Genomic DNA, 20,688 nt, shown 5'->3' with positions numbered 1-20,688 from the left:
ATATGTACTCCACTTATTTAATTGTCGAACTGTGGATGTAAGAGACTATGACTGCAAGGACCTATCTATGCTACCGGACACGCGCGAATTTTGTAACCATAGTTACCGTATTAATAACAGAACGAAAAATAATTAATAAACTTCTACAATGAAATTAAAAATCTCTTCTTTTAAAGAACCGAAACATGTTGGAGTTGTTATATGTGTTAGCTGGAATAATACTGAAGATGTATTCTCTTGCGGGTAAGAATGATATTTATATCCTATTACATCATAATCGAAATTTATATCGTAAAAATAATATTATTAGTAATTATTGGACACTAACACTATCTAAACTATTTATTAATAAACTTGCCCGTGTAAATAAAAAAGATTTTCCAAATAATTAAATTCATAATTTGAATTTATAAGTACTATTATAGTATAAGAAGCAAAGTATACTATAGGAGGTACTATACAGTTAAATGTTAATTTGAATAGATAATGTCAAACTACAAAATGTCGCAATTAAAAATAAACAAAATTATCTTATAAATTCTTATTTCTTACAGTGACGACCACAAATTATTAAAATGGAATCTAGTAAACAGCGAATGCATGACCGTAATGACATTCTCTGATGACTTTTACCCTACGGGAATGCACTTATTCCCAAAGATAAACATGGGTGGTAATAAACATCAACATGATGTTATACTAATTTCTACAGCAGACGGCAAGTAAGTTAAATAGAATTTAATAGAAAAAGATATGTTTTACAGCCAGATAACATACAAACTACCTCTTCTTAATATGTAAACAAAAATTCTTATTACTATGTTTACGCACTAAACTTTAAAACTGATATATCTGTCAAAAGTTCAAATCTTGAAACTTATTTTGACTGATTTTAGATTTCATATAGTAAACCACAATGGGCGTATAGAAAAAACCATTAATGCTCATCAAGGAGCTTGTCTCGCTGCACAATGGAGTCCCGACGGGGCTGGTCTTCTGACAGGTATTTTGTTTTATTTTAGACTAAACTTAACAATGATGAAAAACAACAATTGTTGTCAATCTATTTCTCTGTTACATTAGATTCAAATATACTCGGTAAAATAGGTCCATCTCGAGTCTTATTTTCTTAACAATAAGGAGTCGTCAAGTTCCTTTGATTATCACATCAGGGATTACAGGAATTTACATATTTATTTGTATACGATTTACCGACTATTATTTAATACGTATTTCAAGCTGGGGAAGATGGTTTCGTCAAAGTATGGTCTCGGAATGGGTTGCTACGCTCTACAATTGTACAGTCTGATGTACCATGCTACAACGCCGTATGGAGTCCGGATAGCAGTGCCATCTTGTACACCAAAGAAAACTTCTTAGTGATTAAACATTTAAATTCCAATAACAAAATCATAAAAGTAAGTTTGGACAGATTAAATAACTTAATAACCTATTCATATGAAGCAATAAAAGTTGACGTGTGGTCCCGGCATAGAATAGATCACCCCTTTTTTCCCGTGAGTGTCTTAAGAGACGACTAAGGGAGGACGAGGGATGGACAGTAGCGCCCCTCTCAAAACAACAACAACAGGCAAACTGCAGGCAAAACCCCCAAAAGGGAAGCTTATGTTCAGCAGTGGATAGTTAAAGGTTGATATGCATATAAAAGTTATATATTTATAATAATGATCAGATAAAAAGAAAAGACATTAAGGAGCAATTTAATCAAAATAGTTGAGAAATCAGCTTATATTTAATAATCGGTAAACACTGGCTGTTTACCGATGAGTTTCTTAGGAACGATCCTTATGACAGTTTAAATTTAGAAGCTTACATTTAAAAGTGTATAATTACTTATCAGAATTTTTTTTACCTAAGTATCTGAATAACACTGCCAAATTACACGTAGGTAATTGTATACACAGATTTTCTTTTTTACAGTGGAAAGCTCATGAAGGCCTAATCTTATGTGTGGCGTGGAACGCTAACAATAACATGATTATATCTGGCTCTGAAGACGGTTTCTCCAAGGTTCGCAACATATTAGTTATAAATACTACTTGATTTATGGTTATTACGATCCTAATCATCAAATCAAATCAGGTTTTCTTATATAATAATTAATTTAAATGCAGATTTGGGATACCTTCGGTCAACAAATATCTGTCAGTGTGAAACACGACCAACCTATTACCAGCGTTAGTTGGTCACCTGCCGGTGACCTATTTGTTATTGGAAGTTACAACCTCTTGCGATTGTGCAGTGCCAATGGTGTAAGTAATTGAAAAAAAAAAAAAACTTTGAAGTAGCATTGGCAATAGAATATACAGCTTTGCAATCAAATTTAGCATTTATTCTAGATTTGAAAATAATGTCTAGTGTAAAATAATATTACGAAATATCGTAAAATTTGATAATATCACGTTGCAGCTATTTGTGACAAGAAAAATGGGATTATTTGTTACAAGGCCTAAACCCTCAATATTAGCAATATAAGGTATATTCAGTCAGATCGACATGACTTTTCCCATTTCTATTACGCGTTTCCCTATGGAAACCGTTATGATTGATTCTTCTTGAATTTATTACGATAATAGCTTATCGTGAACTTGTTTTTATCTTCATCTTCTGTTACTATTCTATTATCGTATATATAAACATAGAAAGTATTTGTGACATTCGAGGCTCTCGAAGAAATATAATTATTTCAACTTGAAGTAATATCAACAGCTGCTTTAAGATTTAATTTCTTCAACAGTGGTCCCACTGTCTAGATCGACCAGCTACTGGCAGCATTTATAATATTGCTTGGTCTTCTGACGGTACCCAACTGGCAGCTGCTTGTGCTAATGGACATGTTATGTTCGCTCATATTATAGAAAGGTAAAGATTTTCTCCCATTCATCTTAACAGGAAATGAGTTAGATTGATAAATATTGACTTTTTTATTAGCTGATAGCTAATTATTTTAAGTTATTATATTTTATTAAATTACCTTATAGGGAATATACTTGGAAAAACTTTTCCTGCACACAAACGGGTCGCAAAGTTATTTCCATTAAAGATATAATCACTGACCAGAGCGATCAATTGGACTATCCAGACAGGGTCATACAAATCGCCCTGGGTTTCAATCACCTTGTAATAGCTACCGTCAAACAATGCTTTATTCATAAACTAAGCTCGTGGAATACGCCAGTGACATTCGATCTGAAAGAAGGCACGATTAGCATGATTTTGTTGTCTGAAAGGTAAGACTGGTATTTTCTTCCTCTTTAATTGCAATACATTTTTATATAAGTAAGTAAAATATATTGTTTTATTTACATGAGTAAATCTTTGATAAATTTGATAAATAAATACCGAAGATAATTTGTTTTCAGATTTTAAACGATGTACTCGCTAAGGAATAATTTAACTACTAGACGATTTATAGTCTGCACTTGTGTTATGTTTTAGATGTTTATGCGTAGTAGAAAGAGCCGGTCTATCCGTATACAGTTATATGGGCCGATTACTGGCTAGCCCACGCTGGGGCGCCCGACCAGATACCCTCGGTCGAGCAGGCTTATCTCTTGGACCTGATTCTCTTGCTGCTATTGATCAAACAGATCGTAAACGTAAGTAAATTTACCAAATAAGTAAAATTTTGAAGCCAAAAAAAAATTATAATAACTTTAATTAAATATTATTGTCCAGTTATCCATGTGTTCGATCTACCAACTGGATTGATAGTCCGAAGTTCATCAGATAATACAGTAACAAAGTTGTCCCATAAGATGACAGTCTCGGACATCGCTCTCAGCCAATCAGGACCGATTAGTGAGAGACAGCTGGCATTGCTCGACTATAATCGAGACTTGTATGTCATTACAGTAAAGGATCCAAAGGCTAAATTTAATAAATTGGGTAAATATCAGCATATACTTTAGCTATACACACATATATCTTGATGTTTAGATAAGTACCTGTAGCGCCTAATAGTTTATTGAGGCAATACCGTCATCTAAATTAATTAATTAAATTAAGATTTTAAATTCATTCCTCCAATTGTGCTTAGGACTTGCGCACAAGAGTTGGCTCCTGTTCTTAAGCGTCTTTTTCGGCTCTGTTACTCATCATGTATAGTCCCAAAGTTTTGGAAGACTGCTTTGGTGCATCCATCCCTAAAAAAGGAGCTCAGATCCAGCTTATAGGCCCATAGCTATCACTGAAAGTCATAATCACATCAACTGCTCCGGTACCTAATAATCTCAGATCGCCAGTACGGCTTTCGACTCGGCTGGTGATCTTTTAATTTAACACACCGATGATCGGTGGCAATCGAGAATAAGGGAGAGGCCTTAGCTGTTAGTCTGGATATTGCAAAGGCCTTTGATCGGGTGTAGCATAGGGCACTAATCTCAAAACTACCTTCGTTTGGGTTGCCTGCGAGATTGTGCAGTTTTTTCTTAAGGAACGTAGCATACGTAGTCGACGGAGCATGCTCTGACTTAAAAAATGCTGGTGTCCCGCAAGGCTGTGTTATCTCCGATGTTTCTTCTGCATATCAATGATATGTTACAGATCAGTTAATTGTTATGCAGAACAGTACAGGAGATGCATTATACACCGGTTCTCGCGGGCACATACCGATGAAAGAGACTTTTAAATCGAAACTTCACTAACTTTCTCTTGTTCACTTTAACCCTAAGAAGACAACCGCAAAAAAGACAATAATAATAAGTCGAGTCTGGGGATTCTTGGCGTCGATAATCTAGCGACTTCCAGTTTTGCGGTCATCTGGAGGAAAAAGCTCTTCCAAAAAGTTGGGGGTTCAATAGGGTGAGACGGTATTTCACGCCAGAAAAGCGCCTGAAACTATATAAAGCTCAAGTGAGGCCACACATGGAATACTGTTCTCACCTGTGGGCAGGAGCGCCACAGTTCAACTCCTTCCGTTAGACCGCAAAAGTTTGTAACGATCGGCGTCTTACAATGAAACTGCGTACATCTCTGTGCATCTTCTAAAAAGATTTTCACCATCGTATATATTTCATCCCAACCATTCAAGGCACTTTCTCCCACGCAGAATCACAGCAGCAGTATTTCTGAACCGATACGACAACATAACCTTCAAGAAAAGAGCATATTCCTTTTTAAAAGGCCGGCAGCACACCTGCAATGCCGTAGGTGTTGTGGGTGACCATGGGCGGCGGTAGTCACTTACCATCAGGTGAGCTGCATGCTCGATTGCCCACTGTGTTGTAAAAAAAAAAAATTAATAGGCAAATTTCGTGACTTTTAAATAAAAATAAGCTTTTTGAATATAAACAATAATAATAAGCTAAAAAGGGAGATTTCATTTAAATTGGTATTATAAGGTTTGCAAATTTAAACAATACATGAAAAAAATGTATAACTTCAAACAGGAATATGAGACACTTCATACTATGAAACTAATTTCACTTTCTCATGCCGAGCCATATTTCGTTGCGCTCCAAAACTCTATTTCTAGTCATTTAGCAAAAAAATTTAATTACAATTTACATATTTCTTTTCTCAGTATATATTATTTCAAGAAGCCTCGATGTCTTTTGCCGAAACTATTTATAAGATCGTATCTTATAATATTTTTATGTTTATAGGCTCCCAAATTCTCGACATAGTTTGGAGTTCGGAAACCGAATTATTAGTAGGTTTACGCGCCAGCTCGGTAGTGGCTTGGTGTTGCCCTCGTGCCGCTACACAAACTGATTGGCTAGCGCTAACTACTGTTAGCAAGGAGATTACGTAAGATTTATGTTCTCTGATTTATTTTTCTTTCAATCTTAACTTTACCAATGTTCATACATTATTCTAGATATTTTAAATGATTTTTATCGCTTTTTATTTACATTAATCTAATAAGTGATCGATTCCTAGAGATCTAGGTCGCAACCCGTCCGTCGTGTGTGTCGAAGACGGCGTCGCCCGTATTTGTCGTGGAAATGGCTCAATGCTGCACGTGTCACTCGCTGCCTTTCCCGAGAAGTTGTTGAAACATGTTGCCGCTAATATGTGGCAAGCTGCATTACAGGTTACAATATCATGTTCTGATTTGTTTTTAATAATTTAACAAACAACAAATTACTATTAAAAGAAAACGGCGTTACCGATCAGATTCAAAAGGAAGATTGACACGCAGATGACAGATCAGACGCCATGACTGAACAATCTGTTTAGTCTTAATGTAGCACTGGTATAAAACTATCAGCCGAAGATACGCAACCAAAGATCCACTAAATCCTTACTAAAGCCTTAATCTCTACCTCTGGTACCTTTATTATGCTTGAATAGATTACATTACAGAGTGAAACACGTTAACAAACAAAACAGGATAAATAACATATAATATAAAATTAAATAGTCTTGAAATTGAATGATGAATGCCAAACAATCATTAATAACTCACGTTGCTATCTTTAAAAAGTTCTCGTGTAATTTTGGATCGGTATTGATGTGACCTCACATTGCTGATTTAAAGGATAGACAAAACTGCCGCCAGTAAACTGAGTTCGTAGTAATTAATTTTCATTTAAATTTTTACAGTTGTGTCGCACAGTAGAGGACGAGACACTATGGGCATGTCTGGCGGTATTAGCATGGCAACAACACCAACTCGCCGTCGCAGAAGAAGCATTCGCGCTGATTCATCAGTACCAACAAGTTTGTTACATACAACATCTCAGGGTACGCTTAACTACATAAAATTCTATTTACTTGTCTTTTCAAAACATTAAAGTAGGTACTGCATGGATAGATTCTTTGCATACTATATAATAATTTTCCCAAAATTTATTATACTTCATTATTTATTTAAAACACACACAATTATAAATTTACATTGATTCAATTGTTAGATGATAACAGGATCATTATTTTCAGTTGGCATTAGATAACTTTTGTAAACACAATATGTAAATAATACTACTGATAGAATACATTTTAATTTAGGAAAATATACTTGGCGTGTTAATGTACCGGTGTGCCTTTCATTGTTTCCTCGGTACCACTCCAATCCAAGACTTTCAAAGGGATATTATGTAACTTAAAAATAATTAAATCTAAATTAGCGCTTGATCTGTTTCACTTTATTTTACAGAATACTATTCCGGAAAAATTATCAAGCGGAAGATTAACTGTTAATTAGAGTAGTAGTTTATAGTAGATACTTATGTTTTAAATTAAATGTATCATGAGAATAGATAAATTAAAAACGTTTTGTTACAATATAAGTCCATTTATGTAACATAAAATTTATTAAACATTCCTTTTTAGTCTATATTTTAATATTAAAATTTATATCACCATATTGTCTCATAATTTACTTGAACATTGTTAGAACTTCTAAGTCATAATTTATAAAAGATATTATTGTAACTAAATGTATTCAGAAACATAATAAATTAGTAGCTATAAAAATTGTTTCAATGATCAACTACACGTTTACTATTGTATTAGTACAACATTTCATCTGAGAGCAATTCAATGAAATCTCTTATCTACTACCTGCTTAAAAACATCTACATAAAAGTAATAATTAATACCTACCAAATAGAATCACGAAAAAGTTTTGTCGAAGGTAGTTGTTTAAAGTAAAAAAATCAGATAAGGTGATTAATTTATGTAGATGTGTATCCCATTTATTCAAAAGGAACACTGTACGTAAAAAATGTCTTGAGACGTGGTTCATTATTTTTGTCAATTGAATGGATTTGTTCTAGTTTGTATTCAAAATATTTTTAATTTTATTCCACCTATGTTAGTTTGGGATTTATTCTTAATCTTTGCCACAACTAATAGAAAGTAGTTACGACAAACTACGGTCTATTGTCTGTCACGTTTGACAACTCTGTGGTCGTTTAACGCAATGTCTGTATTTTGTTTGTGATCTGTGACAGTCAGTATCAGGTAGCGAATGAAATTGCTTTTTTTTTAAAGTGTGCGCTTTATATTAGTATTTATTTTCGAAAAAGTAAACATTTATTAAATTGAAACAAATAAAATACAATTTTGGTAAACAAACTTTATATGAGCTTTTGATTATATTGCATTTTAATTAACTATTTATATTGTTTTTAATTTCAATAGAACGTGCCCTACATAAAAAATAATATTTTTTTTAAAGAAAGTTTTAATTATATATTTTGTGTAATGCTCAATTGTAACGAAGATGCACACATCAAAATATTATTTAGTGTTGTTGAATGTTTTATTCTGTGTTCGCGGGCAAATTAGTGATGTCAGTGGAAATGATGTAGCGAATGAGCACTCTTTGGAGTTGACCCAGTCCTTGAACTTGGCACGTCAAGAGTTAATTCAAGACGCCTGTAAGCGGTTCCCTCCGAAGACCGGCTTGGATGAGTTGCCTGCGAACCAATTGGAACACATTTTAATTGATGATAACCACAAATTGTTGTACTGCTACGTGCCAAAGGTGAGTACGTATTTAAAGAATAGGTACAGACCAACTATAAATTATTATTGACTATATATGGTATATCTGTGTATAAATTAAATTACATTCAAATCCATTCATCTGTTTAAGTGTAATAGAAAAACAAATATCTTTATAAAATTCTCCATAATATTGATAGGTAGTAATAAGTATAGAAGTATTAAATATCATTTTGGGCATAGGCCACCTCTTGTACAGACCTACTTATTAGTATGGTCAGTAAATAGTAGGTGTTTAATTATATTTTTATTTATAAAGTATCTAATGAAATCTTGATAAATATTAAAATTTAATATTAAACTGTAATTACAATTATTTTATAAATTTTAATTAATCAATTATTTTTTACAATTTGGTATTCATTATGCTGTAAAAATTAAATAAAATAGTGCTGTGTCATAATACTTATTAAGCTACTAGATAATAGTTACAACACCTAATATATTTTTACCTGCATTGATCCTCTTGTGTTATAAAATATAAACAGTAAAAAAAAATTACATTAAATTGTTATCCTATTAAATATGAAATTTTAAATATCAGGTAGCATGTACAAATTGGAAAAGGGTCCTTATGATACTGGGTGAGAAATGGAACAATACAGATGTGTTGTCAATACCTGCCAGTATGCCACATACTCTGGGAATGTTCCGGAACATGAGCACAGTGGATAAACCTGAAAGGGACTATATGTTGGAAAATTACCACAAGATGATCATAGTAAGGAATCCATTTGAAAGATTGCTGTCGGCATATAGAAATAAGTTGGAGGGAGTTACACAAAGTGCTAGGTATTTTCAGGTGAGATTTTATATATATTTATGATTCAATATTTTTACTAGTACTAGTATAAAGATGTTGAATTACTAATTGAGTTAATGAAGAGGGATAATTATTTTAATTCTTATATTCAAATAATTAGGCCCACTTCATTGTATAAGTCTTTGTGGCTTACTGGAAAATGGCCTCACATTCCCTCTGTCTAAGGCATGAATTAAGTGACCATAATTTTTAAATTATCCAAATATGAATTTGAGAATTCACATGTTTATGCTGTTTTTTAAATATCTTACTAATTATTATATCAACCGTTAATTGTTTGATCTTAATATGCTATCTAGAAGTGGTTAAGTCATTGGTTTTTCTGTTTCTAAAATTCATGTGTATACATTAGTAAGCAAAAAAATAATAAGATGTATGTTTCAGATTGATGATATGAATTTTACACTAATTTTTTGTGATTGGGATAAAATATATCTGTGTTCTATCTACTTATAATATTTGTTTTAAAGTCATTGGAATCATCCAATATACCTATATATATTAAAACTAACTAGACTGTCACTGTGCTAAATGAGTACTAAAAATTTTCATAAAATTGAATGCAATATGAAATAACTTATATATATGTTAAATCTATATATATATAAGAATTCATGCCTTAGATAGTTTAAAATTAGTTGTGTCTTAAAACTGTAATAACACTGACATTTGTATTGTTAAATAAACATGAAATAATAATATTTCACATAATGTTAATTGTCTTTAGAAGATTCTACGAATGTGGGAATATCCATTCAAATGTCCAGACACTTCATTCATTCATTCATTCAAAGGTTGTTCACATAACATGCCCAACTAACTAGGTTTTATATTACAATTATTATGTCTTGCCCTCATTAGAGGTTGATTTATTATTCTTTCATCTCTTTAGACCAATTTGCAATTGCCAGATTAAGTATAATATTTTACATTATATATATATATATATATACTCACATGTTATTTACTTGGCTACCTCATTTTTCAATTTTTTTTTCTATTTTATAAAAAAAAATGTTTTTTATTGCTTATACTGCTAAATAGCTCTTTAAATACAGTTTTATTGCTATATATGAACCTAAAAATATATGGAAACAAGTATTTGGCAGTGTTGCTATTCTTAGCTTATATTAGATAGAAATTGGCAATGTTTGTTTACATTAATCTCTGATTAGAGCAATTTGTTCTACCAATTTTAATGAAATTTTGTAAAACCATTGTTTTCTCCAACTACAGTGATAGGATAGTTTTTATCCCGATAATAGTAAATAGATCTGGTGTGTGGCAATAGAAAAAAAATATTTATCAAGTCAGCTAGTAACAGTATAAACAAAGGTCGCATTAATATTGGTGAGAGAGGTTTATGAGAATCAAGTGGTACAACAATAAAAACACAAGCTTTCTCTTACAGACGCGTGTCGGACGTCGCATAATTAAAGAGTTCCGACAGAATCCAACAAACGAGTCACTAGAATACGGCCACGACGTGACCTTCAAAGAGTTCGCGCTGTTCCTCACGAACAGCTCTGAAGAGTTGGCGGATGTGGTGAACAATGAACACTGGCAGCCCATCACCAACCTGTGCCATCCGTGCCTTATAAAGTACACTTTAGTTGGTAAGTTTATTTCATTAATATATCATCGTCATCACACCGAGCAAATCGTACAAAATCACACTGTTAGACACGTGTCTCTTGCCATGGATCGAATAGCATGGTCCAGAATGCAGCGAGGCATCAGTGGAATGCAATGTTGAGGAAGAAATCAGGTCAGATCCATTGTGGCAAATTCGAACTACAATGGAACGAACAAAAAGGAACCGCGTAATTCCGAACACCCCCTATTCGCCGGATTTGGCCCCGTGTGACTTCTTCTTGTTCCCAAAAACCAAATTGGTACTTCGGGGGCGGCATTTGGGGGACATAAATGAGATAAAAAAAGCTACGACGGGGCAGCTGATCGTCCTGTAGCCAGTAATATAGCATATATTGTTGAGTATGGGGTCACTAGTCCCCATTAACACATATTCCACCCGTTTCTTTAAATATCTTACATTTCTACACTTGCACCGATTGCCGTGAAAATATGTACAGACAAGTAAACCATATCTACAAAGTTTTATTAGCTTTGTATGAAACATAAGATTCCCTGACGAGTTATAAATAAAAAGTGTCTACTACACTTTTTCATCCCCAGGATGTCGCCTACGTTAGCGTGACTAAGAGAACAAGCTTAATACCAGTGAGGAAAATTCGATACAAAACCCTATATCAAAACGCCTAGCCACCTGACCTGATGGAAAGTGGTAATCGTCGACTATAGACATGAGCAGTACCATGGACATAACAGAGTACACTGTTTCGCCCATGATACCCCCCATGCGTTGCCATGGAAATAATATGGAATGAAAAAATGGAACATAAAATAGAATGATAAGCTCTCCATCACTATCGGTATACGCTGGCGGGATACCAGTGATCAATAATAGGTGAACATGAACTTATGTTGGCCCATTGTGACGAGTTCTCTAGGTATAAAGATACCAGGGGATACCACGTAGTGGTCGACGTAGTAGGGTTTATTGTTGACAATGGGGCACTTAATGCCTATTACTAGCAATCCCTTCCCCCCAGTTATGCGATGTTAATAAACTGTTATTATTATATTATTAAATCGGATATAAAATTAAATAAACTTGTTCAATTCTGATTCCTTAACATTGTTATTATAAATGAGTAAGGCGGGTCTATTGTTAACAAATAAGCTTTAGGATTTCGTGAACAAATATTTGCACGTAAAATATTTTTACATGAAACACGTTGCTGGCGCCAGAGGCTTGGTGTAAATAAATAACATCTTTTTGATTAAGGCGCATCATTCCTACTTGACTTTGGACTGTATGGATGTAGTTTAAACTTTTTCTCTCCGCTACCCGCTAAGAATTATCGCAATGACAAAGTATACTTATGCACAGTTCTTCCATTATACAAATGTGCTCGGTTTATTATTGAACTGATTTTTTATACAACTTAGAATGGCAAACAACCTGATGGCCCATGTGATGGAAAGTGGTAACCGTCGCCTATATACATGAGCAGTACCATGGACATAACAGATTATATTCTGTTTCGCCCATGATACCCCCCATGCGTTGCCATTCCTGAGGACTCAGGTGTTATTCCTCTGTACCCAGTAAATTCACGCCACATCCCACCCTTCAAACCGAAACACAGCCATGCAAACACAACTGCTTCACGGTTGAAACACGAATGGGACAGAGGTACCCAAGCAATCGACTTTTGTACAAAGTCTCCCTGTCATCATTAATATTTCTAAAATCCAAGCGTACAAAATAACTGACAAAAACTTTTTTTTAAATAATACGGGTATGTAATTTGTGTAATATAATGAATTTCCATCATAAAGTCACAACACAAACAGTGAGATACTTGTTTTATGTGTTGACAATTTATAATAGTTAAGTATGACATACGCATTGTCTCCAATAGACCTTGACCAATTAGTATTTTATATTAGCAAGACTGTTGTCGAGTGTTAAGGCTCATAAACAGACTTATTATTAGAAATGTTTTGTAAAACAGTAATTGACAGATTTCAGTTCACTTTGTACGTAGTACAAAACAACCCTCGCCATTTTGTACTGTATACGTGAATATATTATTGGAATTATTATGAAATAATTTATCTAAAAAGGAGAACTTAATTCTTAACTAAAAAGAAAAAATAACGATGACCCTATCTATGTAACATTTTGATAAAATTTGTTCATTGTTAGTAAATCATACTGGTGCTAGTATACTATGAAAAGTTGTGCAAGGTTTACTCTTTAGATAGTTTCTTTTGAAACTATTTATATCCCATGACTTCACCCGCGTGCATCAGTACATATAGTACCCTATATGCTAGGTTAGAATATAACCTATCCGTGTACCAAATATCATTCAAATCCGTTCAGTAGTTTTTGCGTAAAAGAGTAACAAACATTCGTCCTCACAAACATTCGTGTTAGTATTAGGATTTTCAACCTGTTATTAGAGCTCAAGCCCTTTCCTGGTTTATTTTAATCATCATCATCAGCCTCTAAGTTGGGACAGCAGCGTTCTTCTTAAAATAACCCGTTAATATGGCATAACTGGGGTTGCCAACCCACCTGCCAAGTGTGATAATCCTTGGCCAAACTTCCCTTTGGTGGAAGCCTATGTTCAGCAGTGGACAGTTAATAGTTGATATGGTGCGATATGCAGTATAAAAAAGTAACATAAAATGTATATCTAGTAACCCTAGAACTACAACTATGTTATCATGTTTCCTATGATTAATTTAGAAAATTGGAGCGGCTGTCTGTTTAAATTACATTGTGATTCTCTATGCTTGGTATGTGAATGACATTATCAATTTTAAGACGCATCATAGGTGGTCTCTGTGCTCAGATGCATTAGTATATTTATTTAGATAGATAATTTATTTGCATTACTTACAGCACACAAACAACAATATATATAAATGCACAGTGAAAAAAGATAAAAAAAAGATACATGTACAAAAAATTAAAAAAATAAAAACAAAATGCATAAAATTAGTAACAATTTTTCCCTTTCATGCGTGTGCCACAGTAACACAAAATGGTCACAACTCAACTAATTGCTTTGCCCTAAAAAGAGCAAAACACTGATATTCTGTTGTGGCCAAAATTTATATATTTTATTGATTTAATTTTTTCATTAAATATATTTTTATATACCTACAATATAGTACTAGTTTTTACCGATTCGACGAAGATGTGTTAACTTATCGGAAAACGTAGCCTATGCCCTTTTCTATCCCGTATAATATAATATCTACATATATATCAAATTTTATAGTGTTTTGTTAAGCCTTTAAAACGCCAAAAGATAAAAAACAAACTCACTTTCACATTTATAATATCAGTAAGGATTTAATATCTATGTGCGTCTTTATGCTATTGGAATTAAGTTCAATTTTCCGGTTGTTTCTGTTAAAGAAACCGAACTTATTTAATTCCAGTTAAAAATATATTTTATCATAACACTACATGTTTTTCAGCAAGATAACGTAAGAGATCGAAGCAACGACACTTCAGTGATTTCTTAATATCACTATGTATTTCTTGATATCCCTAATAATTCTTATTTCACGAATAAATGTGCTGAGTGTTGTCATTGTCTAAAATATAGTAGATTGACTACCTACTATACTGTAAGAAAGAAAGAAAAAGTTATTATTAAATTTAATAATAGTACAATCGTAACTATTTTTAAAATATATATTGTTAAAAAGGAAATAGATTTATGTCCTGTATTTTGTTTTATACGTCACCCAGATACACTCTCTGTTTCTGATTGACAACTATTTACCTACATTATGGAATGCAATAAATAAATAATTATGATGTATATTTGCCAATTCTATCGTAGGTAATATGCTCACTTGTGCGGTTTTGTTATAATGTCGACCCGCCGGCAATGTCTACAATAAACTTTCCATTAATTTTACTTTTTAATTCGCTAAAAATGTCATCGGCCTTGACTTTTTTTTGTCCGCCAAACCATTTACACATCTTTTAACAGTTACATCATAATCGAATGATTCTATCCTATATGAGTACATAACGTATGTTAGTATGGGCTTTTTTTACTCATTAAAAATTGTGTCAACAATTTTTTGCGTTGCTATCAGTGTCTCGAAACTATTAAGGTTAGTAAAAATATGTGTAACTTACGAATAAATAATCGTTTAAATACTAAATTAATTTTACTTATTTATTTATTTTTTAAGCTCATATTATTTAATTTATTTTATATTTTTTTATTTCTTTATTATTATTTATAATTAAATCGCTACTCTTAAATTTAAATTTTCCCGCTGTTTACACATTATGGAACTCGACACGATTACTACTATAATAGTAATTATATACTTGATTTTTTTTATAAAATATTTTATATTTATTTGAAATGTCAGCAATAAAAATCAAGTATGTAGGTGCTATTACTTGCAAGATAATCCTGTCGCGTTAAGTTACGATCATGAATTTAAATAAAAATCGTAATATTGTGTATGGGTCTACCTTGATATGAGAAAACGGTTGTAAGGATCAATCAGTCTAATCAATAATCTACTAGCTAATCCGACAAACGTTGTTGTGTCCTATAAATATTTATTTCTGATTTTTACACACTAATGACCTAGCAGTAAGAAATATCTATCTTATCCTACCAAGTATACATAAAAAATTTCATTAAAAATGGTCGAGCCGTTTCAGTAATTCCGTAAATATCGATACACGAGATTTTTATATTTATACATTTATATAAACTATTTTTAATTTATCTACTTTGTAATTCGCTTCTAGACTTTTTTAAATTCTTTTTTGCCGTCATAATCCTTTTCGGTGATACCTTAATAAGAGTTTTATTCTATAATTAACGTTTTAATTACATATTAGGATATTTTTTTTAATCAATTAAAAATTTTGAATACATACAGAAAATTGTTTTGTAAATTGACAAATGAATCCAACGTTACTACGCTTTGCTATGAATACTCTTAAATTATTGTAATAGAAAAATATAATTTCGACCCGATAATGTGCAGTATGTGATTGTATGTATTTGTATGTTGTAATAGGTCAATAGAGTTTATCGCACAAATTGAGATACTCCGTTTAAATGTTATCTAAAATGAAACGTACTTTGTGTTATTTTGAAGCAGCATCAAAATGTCAGAGATTCTCAATTTGACAGTAATGTTTCTTGTATGCTTATTTTTTGTATTTTTGCTAAATATTCAGACAGTTTTTAAAGATTCTTTTACATTTTTGGGCGGCGGTAGTCACTACCATCAGGTGAGTCGCATGCTCGTACGCCCCCTGTGTTGTAAAAAAAAAACTTACTCCCACGTTGATCTCATACTATTTAAATTTTGTAAAGCGAAACCTTAATTTCTTATTTAAAATCTAATCTATTAAAGTTAAGAATATATACGATTTTTTTTTATAATAATATATAATAAAAAAATAAACTATAAAACTAATTTTACATTAAATATAGCTGTTATAGATCACATAGAATCGATGCCATACCATATCAACAGTTACTTGTCCATTGCTGAACATAGGCCTCTCTCTATTGGGGGATTTGTCACTTGCCACTCTTGATGGGCAGGTTGGCACCCGTAGTTAGGCCTTGGAGATGTTTTAAGAGTGACGGTGCTGTCCATCTCTCGACCATTAAGCTCCTTTAGTCGCTTTTTACGACATCAACTGGAAAGGACCGTGTGGCTTATTCTATGCCGGGACCACACAGCGAATCAATAGCTAGTAAAATACCTGAAATTTCAAGGATCTCTCAAAGATCATCTCTATCGCAATACAGCATACACGTTTTTGATTTATTTACATAAATTATTCACAAACCGTTGTGACTTACGTCACTGTGACTTCTTGAGTCTTATTTCCTTGATCGAGCGACGCGTGGACGTCTGAGGTGTTCAAACAATCATTTACTTATTTACATTTAGTTACTTAGGTACTAGAGGGAGGAAGGGACTTGCCTGTAGTTGTCACGCTTCGCAGGCAGATTGGCAACTACAGTTCGACTTTTGGTTATGTTTTAAGAGAGACACTGTTGCCCATCCCTCGACCGTTAAATTTCCTTAGTTGGCTCTTACGACACCCAAGGGAAACGAAGGGGTAGCCCTTTCTATGTCGGATCCACACGGCTCTATTAAACTACTACACTATTTTATTTATTTCTTATTGCATTCCATAATGTGATTGGTAACATTTCTACTTCAATTATGGACCCTGTTGGGCACAGCAAATAGGAGAGCGTATGTGTAAATTGTACACATCTAAATTGGGTGTTTCCAAAGAAAAAAGGCTTTTTTTAATGACGCGCTTTTCAGTATGACGATATACATGCTCAGAAATTTATGTGTCAACTCAAGATATTACAAGCAAATAGAGGGACAAAAGTTAAAAAGAAACTCCAAATTATTTGGGGTCACCCAGCGGGATGTTACCGACACATCTCGTCAAATTTCGAAGATAAACTCAAAAATACAAATTCTTAAGTATGTCTGTTTGTATTGATCTGGGTGTTTTTTATGTATAAGTATCAAGTCTAGTACTCATAGTGTTGATCATATCAGCTGATAACTTTCCACTGTTGACCATAGATCTCCCCCTACTTGGGATTTTGCTAGTAGTCAACACGCTTGGCAAGCACAGTTCAGGACCATTTGTTATGGCAGTCTATGAGTGCAGCCTATGTTCAGCAGTGGATAAATAACGGCTGATATGATAATGATAATGATCTCCCATATCCAGACGTCGTACATTTACAGTTTTATTATATTAAGAAGATACCTAAATTATCTATTCTCTTTCTAGGTAAATACGAGACTTTATTGGACGACTCTCTACTAGCGCTCAACACAATCAACGCATCGTTTATCAAGTTCCCGCGGCTCACGCACACGTCAGGCACTTCAGACAAGTTGTACAGGTATTTCTCGCAGTTGGACCTTCCACTCATCAGGAAACTGTACAAATTGTACATGAACGATTACAGGATATTTAATTACGATCTGGACAATATCGTCGGCTTCGATTTAGGTTAAAACAGAAAAACTTATACCTATAAAGAAGATTATTTTGGTTGTATACATGTAGATTATTTTTACATCATGCGTTACATCCTTGTATACATGTTATAATGCAATAATTATTATAAAAGCGATAACATTTTATACTTACATAATTTTTTTTATGCACTTAACTGGTGGCATTCTTAAAGATCGATAACATTTTGTTGACGTGCAATTTTTATTTGATTTAATATATTGTAATATATCATTTTATAATAAAATATCTCTAAATATTGTACTTTCTCATAGTTTTTTTTTTTCTTTATTTGGTCATGGTAACGTTTAAAAAAATAGTACGAAAATTAATTTTGTAAATTAACATAATTTTACAAATCTTATTATTGCATGTAAATAATATTATAGACCTTTTAGAATGTTATAAGCTAAAAGTGGATAGCAATAACAAAATTGTAAAACAATACACGTTTTACAATATTTATAAATTAAAAATTCCACTAAGTGCCAATAATCAACATCATCAATACAAGTTACAATGTTGTATATCGTTTAGTCAAGTAATACATTTAATGGTGCCAGTACTAAACTTAAACTAAAAGCTAATGGTTGTAATTATTATTATTATTTTTTAAATATAGTAATACAAAGAAAGTTATTAATTTTATAATTTGAATAAGCGATGTTTTATATAAATATTACAAAGAATTAGCATTCAATGTAAATTCATCATCATACGAGTAGTGTCTTATTGACAAGAATGAGGTAATGTGCAAGTTAAATAGATGTAAGCGACCAATACCGAAGCCAAAGGACAAATTATTTATATAAGGGCTGTAATCAAAATGGTTGAAATCCTTTGAAGGGAATGTTCTACTAACGAAACAGAACACTTTCTCAAAAGAAATGGCTTGAAAAACGATAATAAATACTGGGCGTCCCTTATTAATGCAACTCGTATAGGTGCATTAAAAAATTTACAAATTTACTAATTAAAGTTAGTATAAGGAAGTTGTTTGTTGGTTTTAAATTTTTTGATTCGTGAAATTTCTTCCCTTTTACTTTCTAAAACATAGGTAGAGTCTTCTTTTTTAGGTGTATTGTTTAGGCGTAGTTGCCACGCTTGGTAGGCAGGTTAGCAATCGCAGTTAGGCTTTGGTGATGTTTTAAAAGAGTTCCATAAGTTCTCCTAGTCGTCTCTTACGACACCTATGTGAAAGAAAGAGGTGAATCATTCTATGCTGAGAGTTTATGCATCTTTACTCACTGCTGACGATTTTAACTACATCCTGTAAGAGTAAGCACGTGGTTTAAACAGTTCTATTATTTGTTTCCAATACTAAAAGTCAAGATGTCAATCGCCATTGTTCTTATTATATTACAAATGTGAGTTTATATGTTACCTATTGGCGCCTCAGTGACTTAATTAATTCTTGATATTTAGCATACATTTAGAATGAAGAAGGACAATGATTACTTTTTATTCCGGTCACGCGAATGAAACCGCGGGAGGCGGTAGCGATATAGGATACTATATAGGAAATTGATCACAGCCGTTAACGTAAAAAGGTTCATAAAATACTTATCTAATTACGGAGAATTTATTAAAAAAAAAGTACTTTGGACTCTATGCTTGCCTCTATTTGTTTTAAAATTGTGTTCCTAAATTAAACTTTTAAATCACTCTGGCCAGTTATAATGATATGCATATTTTGATTACGCCATCAGACAGATACGAAACTGCCAGTTCATATATAAATTATTTACATCTATAGGTTTAAAATTGGCAGTTTAGTAATACATAATTCTTTTATTACAATAATTCATATTTGCATATTTTCTTTCCTTTCTTGTTTTGATATCCCACTATGAATAACCCAAAATGCCCAGTTTCAAGACGTTTATATTTATTGTTGGCGCTTACATCAATTTAGCTCTGTACGCCTGTTGTACTTATTGCGTTGTGTGTATGTATTTACGTAATAATAGTTATTATCTACTTCTAACATAAGACAATGAACAAAGTCACACCTACACTGCCAGCACAATATGTAGTTATTGTTAACATGCATTATAATTATACTTTCTTGACCAACCGATAAAAGGCATCTTCATTGTTGGGACAATTTTCTATGGTAAGTAAGGGTGTGTAATATATAGCAATATCTATGTATTGTAGTTACGATATTTATCAATATATAAATATAGTCCAATAAAGAATATGTTCAAAGTATGTTATTCAAAAAATTATATTGGATAACAGCTTTTTAACATATTCGGAAATAGATATCCGACTAATACGAGTGATATCAAAATGGCTGATAACTTTTTTCCACCATCAATAATGCCCAGAGTAACCCAATATATAGATATCGGATCGGTATCCATATTACCCATGCCTGTTTTCAAGTAATTTTATTTTTGTTATACAGGTTGAAATTTATTATATATATATATATATATATATATATATATATATATATATATATATATATATATATATATATATATATATATATATATATATATATATATATATATATATATATATATATATATATATATTATATATATATATATCAAGCCTTTTTTTCTTTTTATTCCACCAGCTCCACGCTTAAATTGCGTTTTTTTTAACTTTTAGGAGTTTTTTCGTATTTTGTAAATAAAATTGTTTTTTTTTTCTTATATAATAAACTTTATTTTATGAGTATTTATAGAATACTATATTATAATTCTTA

At 32.3% G+C, this 20,688-nt stretch overlaps 2 protein-coding genes across 2 annotated transcripts; both read left to right on the top strand.

Annotated features, from left to right (window-relative positions):
• Positions 1–22: 22 nt before the first annotated feature.
• Positions 23–7,312, top strand: LOC113516858 (intraflagellar transport protein 80 homolog). Its single transcript, XM_026901337.3, has 14 exons — positions 23–243; positions 555–722; positions 897–1,003; positions 1,240–1,418; positions 1,942–2,031; positions 2,136–2,273; positions 2,759–2,883; positions 3,003–3,251; positions 3,460–3,620; positions 3,700–3,909; positions 5,628–5,772; positions 5,905–6,058; positions 6,571–6,711; positions 7,124–7,312. Exons 1-14 carry the CDS (start codon positions 149–151, stop codon positions 7,169–7,171), a joined length of 2,010 nt encoding a protein of 669 aa, XP_026757138.2. The 5' UTR covers positions 23–148; the 3' UTR covers positions 7,172–7,312.
• A 628-nt stretch (positions 7,313–7,940) lies between these two features.
• On the top strand, positions 7,941–20,009 carry LOC113516902 (carbohydrate sulfotransferase 11). Its single transcript, XM_026901397.3, has 4 exons — positions 7,941–8,458; positions 9,023–9,280; positions 10,713–10,917; positions 17,736–20,009. Exons 1-4 carry the CDS (start codon positions 8,195–8,197, stop codon positions 17,963–17,965), a joined length of 957 nt encoding a protein of 318 aa, XP_026757198.2. The 5' UTR covers positions 7,941–8,194; the 3' UTR covers positions 17,966–20,009.
• Positions 20,010–20,688: the final 679 nt, after the last annotated feature.

This window comes from Galleria mellonella, unplaced genomic scaffold, assembly GCF_026898425.1.
Source record: "Galleria mellonella isolate WM207_F2 unplaced genomic scaffold, CSIRO_AGI_GalMel_v1 utg93, whole genome shotgun sequence".
In the NCBI taxonomy this organism is placed as follows: domain Eukaryota; kingdom Metazoa; phylum Arthropoda; class Insecta; order Lepidoptera; family Pyralidae; genus Galleria; species Galleria mellonella.
Note: the sequence above shows the minus strand (reverse complement) of the source record. Positions and strands in the feature narration are given on the sequence as shown.

Bases quoted from the DNA above. Each gene is read 5' to 3' on its own strand.
- LOC113516858 (XM_026901337.3), top strand. From the start codon at position 149: ATGAAATTAAAAATCTCTTCTTTTAAAGAACCGAAACATGTTGGAGTT. The intron at 1,419-1,941 runs GTAAGTTTGGAC...TCTTTTTTACAG, and splicing joins CCAATAACAAAATCATAAAA to TGGAAAGCTCATGAAGGCCT. The intron at 2,274-2,758 runs GTAAGTAATTGA...TTTCTTCAACAG, and splicing joins GATTGTGCAGTGCCAATGGT to TGGTCCCACTGTCTAGATCG.
- LOC113516902 (XM_026901397.3), top strand. From the start codon at position 8,195: ATGCACACATCAAAATATTATTTAGTGTTGTTGAATGTTTTATTCTGT. The intron at 8,459-9,022 runs GTGAGTACGTAT...TTTAAATATCAG, and splicing joins TGTACTGCTACGTGCCAAAG to GTAGCATGTACAAATTGGAA. The intron at 9,281-10,712 runs GTGAGATTTTAT...TTTCTCTTACAG, and splicing joins AAAGTGCTAGGTATTTTCAG to ACGCGTGTCGGACGTCGCAT.